General features: G+C 46.4%; 1 protein-coding gene across 5 annotated transcripts in view; it reads left to right on the forward strand.

The window, feature by feature from the left end:
• The window catches only part of PCGF2 (polycomb group ring finger 2), a 79,742-nt gene extending 70,735 nt beyond the window's left edge, over window positions 1-9,007 (forward strand). For all 5 annotated transcript variants that reach the window (XM_084857236.1, XM_084857237.1, XM_084857238.1 and 2 more), the window contains exons 9-10: window positions 232-312; window positions 4,019-9,007. In XM_084857236.1, the coding sequence (XP_084713362.1) occupies window positions 232-312; window positions 4,019-4,378 (441 nt within the window). In that variant the 3' untranslated portion in view covers window positions 4,379-9,007. The remainder of the gene's footprint in view (window positions 1-231; window positions 313-4,018) is intronic.
• Window positions 9,008-9,378: the final 371 nt, after the last annotated feature.

Genomic DNA, 9,378 nt, shown 5'->3' on the forward strand with positions numbered 1-9,378 from the left:
TACCTTGTTGGTTGTTCCCGCAGCAAGGAGAGAATAGCGCTTTACGCCTGCTCTGCTCTGTTTTTGCAGCATACATCCCAGGCTCAAGCCCAGACATGGGAAATAGGCCCTAGGCTAATCCCTGGCAAGCCTTGCCTCACAGTTCGATGTTACACAAAGGGTTGCGTTTTATCTGTGCTTATGCCGTGTGATTCACAATTTCACCTTTAATTGTATAATGTTATCTATTAGGTGGAAGTTCTCTATGAAGATGAACCTCTGAAGGAATATTACACCCTCATGGATATAACTTACATCTATCCTTGGCGAAGGGTGAGTGAGGAGAGAAATACTCTCTTTGAAGAAGTCTGCCTTGTGGAAATGCCTCATGTACTGGTCATCCTAATGAAATCTAGTTTCCAAGCCAACGAGAAGGCACTGCTATAGATTTCCAAACTTTGGCCTGCCACCATGAAGGCTAGAAACTTTACTCTTTTTTTTTTTTTAATGAAACCTGAGATTTTATTAAAATATGTACATGCAACAGAGAAAAGGATAAGACAATGAGAGGAGAAGGAAGTAAAGGCTCAGTGATCCTGTTGGAGAGGGCTGGCAAGTGTGATGTGGCTTGTGATTCCCTTAACCATACCCACTGCTCAGGCTGTCCTGCCACACTGAGGTTAATGTACGATGTGGCAGGCCAGCTAATAAAATATATTGTCAACATGCAAGGTTTTGTACTTATCCATAAGTTGTAATTTTTAGCACTAGTATAGTATGATAGAGTATAGTAGTGTTTCATACAATTATTTGTAGAGGGATGTTTGCATGTGGGGAACATGGCCCCCAAATCATTTAATTTAAAAACTTGTAAACCTTATGCAGCCATATATGCTACCATAACCATATAATCTCTAGGCAACTGGTATTTCATGTCCCCCCAAAGTATAGTGACCGGATTTAGCTGTAGTTCAAAGCCCGCAATATTTTTTTTAATATTGCTTACAATCACATTTCAATATCTCCTGACTAGGCAGCAATACTGTTCCTGCACTTCCAGCACAAATTTGTTCAGATTTCAGATTTTATTCTTGTGTGGGCCATAGGCTGTTCACATACACAAAGCAGCTAGAAAAAATTAGGACAACTACAGCATAAAATCAAAATCTGAAAAGGTTAAAATTAAAATAGATTCACGATACATTATTTAAAATTAGTTTAAATTAATTTAAATTACATTGCTTCCATATGGATAATTATAATCAGAGAGTTAAGACAACTAAAAAAAACATTAAATCAAGGCATCCCCAGAACAGTCAACTACATTATCAAAGATAAATTCTGCACAAATTCTTGATGCTGCCAAAGCAAAGAGAGAGTCCTTGTGAGTTACAGTGGAATCTGTATCAGACAAAAGATTTTAAAAAATCTTCTCTGGAACAGTATTAAAATAAAGGTAAGATAAAATAAAACCCAAAAATTTAGACCTTGGTTCAAAATATAAAGGGCAGGACAGCAAATAATGGGGCAAGTCTTCAATCTCTGGAGCATCACAAATACATAAATATTGAGCCAGAGGAATTTGGGAATAACTGCTGTCAATCATAGCTGTTGGCACAGTTTGAAAACAAAGAGCCATAAAAACTTGGCTAAGTTTTGGAAATGTAAGCTTTGTCTAATAGGCGGCTCTTTGGTGATCAAATTTGTAGAGCCTGTACCATTTTGAAAATTTCAGATTGTTAATAGCCTGTCTGTCCAGAAATACACTGACCAAAAATACATTCACAAACCCTGTCCTTTGAGTTCAGAGTAGAAAATACGTCAGCTGAGGTAAAATAGGATTGAAGTAACTTACAGTATCTTGAGATTCAGAATTTACAATTCAGCAGTTGTTCATAACATAATTTAGGCAAGACCCTAACAGAGGATTCTTTCAAAACTCTCCAATAATTAATCAAGGCGCAGTGGACACGAGCTGTAATGGAGGGAAAACCAACCTCTGCCCAGCCCCAGACTAAGGCAGTGGGAGTGTCAGGAGGCAAAATTAAAGGTTTTCTGAGAAATCTATTTTGAAGGGCCTCCAATTTAACCATTAGAATCATCCCAACCCCAAACTGTAGCCCTGTATAAAATGTGGGCAATTACCTTACTCTGGAAAATGTTCAGAGCTGGATCAACTAAACCTCCCCCTGCAGTAAGATGAAATTTAAGAATGGCTCCGATAGTTCTTAGGGCTGTTACTTTAGTTGCTTCTACATGAGTTTTCCAGGAAAGATTTTCTGTAAAATGAATGCCAAGATATTTAAATTCCCAGCACTGATCAATCTGATGGCCATCAATAGACCATCAGAAGTGGGGATGTCTCTTTCTGAACACTGTCACCTTTGATTAAAAACAGAATTGTGATTACAATATAGCAAAAAACAAATTAAAAACACAACTCTTCTCAAGGCTAAACATGCCCAGTTCTTTCAGTCTCTCCTCATAGGGCTTTGTTTCCAGTCCCCTGATCATCTTTGTTGCCCTCCTCTGAAGCCTCTCCCGCTTGTCTGCATCCTTCTTAAAGTGATTAAAGTGCCCAGAACGGGACACAGTACTCCAGTGTCCCATCAGTCAGTGGGTGTAGCGGAGCCTGCAGTGGGTGGGGTAGCAGGGCTTCCCCTTCTCTTCCTGCCACAGAAGTACATGTACATGCAGACGCATAATGGCTGCAGAGAGCTTTGTCTATGGGGCAATATAGAAATGTAAATAATAATCATATAATACCACCTTCCAACCTCAGTCCCACCCACACTCCTCCCTTTCTCTCTCTCTCTCTCTCTCTCTCTCCACCCGCCAAACAGACCCACACGTAAAGAGACACTCCCCTTACCTCCCCTCCACAGAAGGATCTTCCTCAGGATCATACCCCTCCTCACTCTGGGCAGGAAAGGCTTTCCTGTCCCTCCAGGAAAGGAGAGATGGCTGCTCTAACCTGCGAAACTCTGTGGCTTCTCTCTCAAGAATAGCATTATTAAGAAGGGAAGCACCGAGTATGGAGGGCTAGGGTGTCATCTGCCATTCTAGCTAGCTGGCTGTATTCCATCATTTCTCGAGAACGTTGTACTTGAGAAAAGCCATGGAGTGTAGCAGGCTAGAACAGCTATAGATGCTGTAGCCCTCTATATACTGTTTTCCCTGTTAATCTTGAGAGAGGAACCGCAAAGCTCAGTGGGCTAGAGTGGCAAATGTCCATTTTAGGGCCCAAAGGAAATAAATAGTAGTGGGACAAGTGTGGGGAGGGGAATGAGAGGGCAGGCAGCTGGGGCACCCGTTGGCCAGAGGGGAGACCTCCTGAGGGCCAGAAGGGCTGCCCAGTGGCTGGTTGATGTATCTGTGAAGAACTTGTAGTGTGCGTGTGTGTAGCGGTGGGGAAGACCCATTTTTAATGCTAAGGTCCAGCTCAGAATAACCCTAAACTGAACGAGATGGTGCTAATGACGGGACAGAAAAGTGGTGCAGAGGAGAAGCAGGGAAATGGAGAACTCTGTGGCCCGTGGTAAGTATGTTAGATGCCATAAAGTGCGGGAGGTCGCGGTTACAGGAGGAAAGAAGCCTGGGCTGTTTCTACCAACAGGAAAAGCGAAGAGGGAAATCAAAGCATTGGAAAACTGCCTTGTGTTCCAAGACCTCAATGCCCAAGAGAGCTTATTTGGAAATGAAGATTTGCTGCCTTCCATTTTAAAAGAACGTAAAACTAGCACTAGGGATTTAGGAGATTACGAGAAAGGAAAAGAGCATGTTGTGAGTAGATGGGAAAGGAGTTCAGTATTTTTATTACGATGCTTAGAGAACTGGATATGAGCTTCATTTTGGCCTCTTCGTTGAGAGGTTGAACCTGGAATGGGAGAGGAAAAATGACATTCAGAAATGGGTATAGAACGCTAGCCTGTTACGAACATTCAGCAATTTGTATTAAGCGTATGGGCCGACAGGCCCTGGACTGTAAAAGCGGCACGCTGCCAGATATCTGCCACTCACTGTCGCTCTCCCTCTGCAGAACGGCCCTCTCCCCTTGAAGTACCGTGTCCAGCCGGCTTGCAAGAGGCTAGAACTCTCCTCCCAGCCTCCCAACTCGGAATGCACCAACACCAGCGGTGCTTCGGAGTGTGAATCTGTCAGCGACAAGGCCAACAGCCCCGCCACCTTGCCCGCCACTACCTCCTCCTCGCTGCCGAGCCCTGCCACGCCGTCCCATGGCTCCCCGAGCTCTAACACCACCACTGTGAGCATTCCCGCCAACCCTGCTTCTGGCGCCATGCTCAACGGCACCTCGAACTGCCACCAGATGCAGCCCTTGGCCAGCAGGGGACGCAAAGCAATGGTAAATGGTGGTCCAGCGATGTCGGCTTTGACTTAAAGGGATGCCTTGGGGGGCCAGATCCTGAGTTTTATGAATAAGTATATTATGTGTAGATAAGGGCAATGGTGGGTGGGGTGGGGAAATTATACATACTTATTTTCTATCGATTGACGATTTAATTTAAGAAAAAATAATGCAAAAAGAGACAAACAATCCCATGTGTTCTCCCCCGTTTTTAATTTTTAAAAAGCAAAAATGTGCTCATGTAACTGCATGATGGCATCTGTAAAAGCTGAAGCCCTTTCTTGTTAATAATTATTTTTTTATGTGTGTCCTTGATTTATAGTGAGACTTAATGCACAGGCCCAGAGGGAGAAACGCACAGTCCCAAATCAGTCAGGCTTTCTTTCTTAGAAGCACAGCTGACTTTCTTGTGCTCTTTTTGTCAAATAACTGTAGCCCCATCCCTCATGTTTACAGCACACTTCCCCAGGCCACGCACACTGCCCTTCCGGCCACTTACCAGTGTCTGCCTCTCCTGGCCTGCATTTCGACTCCCTGTAGGGGAGGGAGGAAATCCAGTCATCTGCGTGCGTGGAAAGGGGTGACACTTCTCTCCCCTTCTCCATGATATGAATGTTGATAGCCGCTGCAGGTATGCACTATGCCATGGCAAAATATGGCAGCCAGGAGTGGAGAGGCAGCAGCCACTATAAGCAGCAAAGGAAGGGGTAAGGGCAGGAGGCAACGGCTCACGAGGCCCAGATGCGGTCCTGTGCCATCATTTAAGGAAACAGGCCTTCTTGTGCAGTATGTATTCTCCCAGACACAGGGACCACGGCTACCATTGCAGCGCACTGTGAGCAGTGCAAGCACAGGCCGCTCTGTCCTGCTGGGATGTGTTGCTCTTTCGGTTCCAATGCTGCTTATTCCTGCCGTGTATCAGGCCCTAGGTATGGGCTGCATACCTGCCTCCCCAGTATCTCAGATGTCCTTGGGGTAATGAGTGGTTCAGTCTCCTTATCCACCCATGTCTGTGCCCACAACAGTGTAGTGGTGCATCTGATGGGGGTCAGCAGCTTCTACTGGGATAATGTCACCAACCCAGGCAGGTGCATGAATGGACACTGGTATGGCGGACAGGGTACCTACTGCTAAGCACTTATTTGGTGGAGCAGCGTGTCTTTGGGCCTCACATTTTACTGTTTTTACTTTCTTTCTCTCATTTGTATACCATGTCGCTGTCTGTCTCTCAGGGCTCATCTTCACTTCAGTTTTAAAGCACTTCAGCTGCCATACTGCCCTACCAATGGACCTGGGAAAGCTGAGGGTGCTGAAATGGTGAGGGTTTCTTAGATCTCTTGGCCATTTACTGACCCTGCTCTCCCAGGGCTTAGTCATGATAGAAGCTAGAAGTGGAACCCTCCATGTTCAGAGGCAGCGGACCTCTGAGTGCCAGAGGCTGAGGCCAAACAACCAGGGAAAGTTGACCACCTCCATGCCCTGGCTGTGATCTTCCCAGGTACACTGGGCTGACCACTGTCAGAGACAGATTTTGCTAGGCTAGGTGGGCCTTTTGGTCTTTAGAAAAGCAACTTACACTCCTTAGGGTTCCTTGGCCGGGAGCTATGACAACTGAAAGTGGTTTAAATTTGAAGTGCGTATCTGCCCCAACTGGGTGCTTCTGAGAGTAAGTGTAACGTGTACATGAGGAGTCCATAAATCTTGGACATGACAATTTCCACCACCTTGGATATTAGGGAAAAGTGCACCTTGAATTCAGGGAACCTGCTGCAGCCAAGATCCATGTGTGTCCACTTGCCATGTTATAGTTATGCAGGTACATGCTCGGAATGGCCAGTCAACTCATCCCAATCCTTGGGATGTGAAATGTTTGTAGCCATTTTAGGATCTAGTTCAGCATTTTTAGACCTTTTCTTGTTTATCCTTCTTGTAAATTGAATTTCAAAAAGTTAAATACAGTGCCTTTGAAAAGGAAATGTTATTTGTTAATGTGTTGAGGCGATAGACAGCTGTTTGTGGTTTAACTTGGGCAGGGGAGGTGGGTGGAGATTTATTTTGCTAGCTCGTGTTTCAAAACTGCCAGGTAGAAACGCACAACTTCCAGTGAGAAGAGTTTTATTCTTCCATCGGCTTGAATCTTCTCGCCTTCTCCTTACAGAGGAAAAGCAATCCAGAGTGATCCTCTCCCTTCCCCATTTTTTTGTAGAGTTGGAAGGGCTAACTTGATGCAAGCACATTTTATATCCCCCAGGAACCTTTACTGGTGTTTTTCTCTGTTTAGCTCTTGAGAGCAGTTGATTCCACAGTGGGAATCCATGTCTGAAAATAGGTTTTTGCAGGTGGATCTGTTGCACAGGTAGGTGTGCTTGGGGGCAAGAAGGTGTGAGGGGATCCATGTTTAGCAGCTTGGCCTTACCTCACATGACTGGAACTTGTGAACTAGGTCATCTGCCAGCACAATCAGATAGAGAGGAGTCTGGCGGCGGCAGCAGACTTGCACATATCAGGACTGCTGAGCACCAGATGGAATTGATTAGAATAGGAAGCTATTCTAGCAGCATTTGGACCTTGCACAACATGACGTTGGAAGAACAGTGTATCTTGCTCCTACCTTTTCTGTATTGTATTTGGAGTGAAGAGAAGGAAGGACACCCCCTGCCCCAGTTCCTTTCATCCACTCAGCTTCCCAGAGGCAAGAACAGAGAGTTGCCTTATGGGATCAGACCAAAGGTTCAGCTGCCCACCCAGCACTCTGGCTGCAACCTAAAGAGTTGCTTATACTAGCCAAGAGGAATTTTGGACTGTATTTTCTCTAAACAGCTGACGCCACTATTCCCCTCTTCACATGCCGGGTCACAAATCACTTCGGAGGTTTCCCCCCTTGGTTTCAAAATCATTTTGCCTTCCTGCATGGCAGGCTGATGTTAGGAAAACAAATGAGCACACAGTTCTTTGGACAGCTGTTGCCTGTTGTCCACAACATCTAGTAGCGAGAAGGACACTGCCTCTGGATAGCTTGGCCGTTGAGGCTAGTAGATGCTGGAAGACCCCCATCCTGTATACCTGGCGCATGGCCAGCCTTCCCTGACAACCCTGACCACCCAGAAGTACCTTGGTCCATTGCTGAGCTACTCTCAGAGCGCTTCCAGATGAGGCTTCCATTGTGTCATCACTCTGCCTCCTTCACAATGTTTATGGGGGGCCTAGATGCTGTCCTCATCCATGTGTAGCTCTCCCACGTTTTCCCACCACTTGTTTCATCTTGTTCCTTACCAGAAGAAATCTGTTAGTGAGGGAAAGGTGGAATAGCTGCGCCTTTTGGCTGGTGGTGCTAGGAGCCCTCTGCCTGGAAGCATCCACTGCGTTAGGGGGACTCTCTCCTGATCCCTTAATTTCCCTCTCTGAGCCATTTGTCCTGTCTTCAGTGTACCGGCCAGGACAGCATTAGCTCGCTCTCCCCACCCCCATTATTTTTCCTGTAGTTATTTTAAATAATCTTCATCTTAAGAAGAGACTTTATCATGCTGTGCTTTCTGCAGCATTTGTGGTAGTGCCATAACGTCAGGGGTGTGAGTAGGGGGGAAGCCTCATCACCACCATTCCACCACCCAGCTTGATACCCTAGGTTGCTGTGGAAGTTGCAGTGCCCAGACAAGCCCTGTGCAGGTGTTCTGCTTGCGTGTCAGCTCTACACATGAGGGAGCATGCTAGTTCCACCTCCATCCGTCCCGCTCTCGTTCCCCTCTACAAATGGAGAGCCACTGTCTGCAGAGGAGAGCCACCCCTGTCCATGGCGGCTCCCCCCGGGGTTTTACCATTGTGGAGGATTGGGGTTATGCAGCCTTGGGGAGAGCCTCCATGCACAGAAGAGACTCTCCTCGGCAGAGAAGAATGGCACGGGAGGGGGCGGAGAGAGCACACTCATCTGCACCCCTCCTCCATGCATATAGAGCTGGCTAGTACACAAGACCAGCTGCACAGGGCCGTAGCACCTGGGGGAAGTGAATCCTGCGTGCAGACTGCCCTCCCCCCCCCCCCCAGCCCTAGTCACCAACTATAGCCCTTTAGAAAGCAAGGAACCTTCCAGTGCTCTCCTAAAGCGAGCAAATGATTGCTGGCGATACCACTTTATCCCCATCTCTTGCCTCTAAGTCGGCAGTAGCCTCCCAGTGGAATGGACTTGGTTCTGGGCCCTCTACTTGCTGACGCGGAGGGTGATGGGTGTTTCAATCACATGGAGCTTTAGAAGGCCTAGAGGGAGTAGTAGGGAGATCCTAAACACTCGTTCTGTTGACCAGGAACGTTTCTCCTCTTCTTCTGTTGGCTGAGACTGACCTTTTGACCTTGCTGATGGCCTTAAGCCATGCTTAAGATTTGCTGGACTTTGAAAATCTGAAAAGTTTTCCTGTCTGCTCATTATCTTGTACATATCGAGTAAACTGACCAAGGCGACTAAAGAGCCTCATGTTTTTCTCCTCTTCCTTCCACCTTTTTGTACATTTTTAAAAATATGGTACAAGCCAAATCGCTCTGTATGTTTGCAAAACTGTATGATGTTTTAATGTGCTGTAATATATTCTGATATTCATATATTGTTATTGGTTAAAACATTTGTATCGATACCGTTTGTAAATGGTAATAAATGCTGCAACTTTGTCCTTCAGCTCTGGCATGTGGGATGCTCAGTTGGGCTTGCTGTGCCCTGCAGCCCCCCCCGCCCCCCATTCCCAGTTGTGCAACAGGGACCCACACTGCTGTGCCCAAAGAGAAGCAGGGCCCTGCGACTGGGTCGGAAGGCAACCAGCTACAGGAGCCTGCGCTGGGCTTGGCGGCAGAGCACAGCGTATCCCTTGCGGCATCCGGTGCGTGGGGGTATATGCAATGATTCTGCAACTTGCTTATCACATTAGGTTATTTTCTAGCCCTTTCCTAATCATCTCTGACACTTCCATTTACCCTTTTTTCCACCACAGAACTCACATTAGGTTGATGTTTCCAATGAGGGCCAACCTAGACATGATAAACACATCTTT

Source organism: Heloderma suspectum, chromosome 5 (assembly GCF_057233095.1).
Source record: "Heloderma suspectum isolate Gila_16-S chromosome 5, 16-S_ref, whole genome shotgun sequence".
Lineage (NCBI taxonomy): Eukaryota > Metazoa > Chordata > Lepidosauria > Squamata > Helodermatidae > Heloderma > Heloderma suspectum.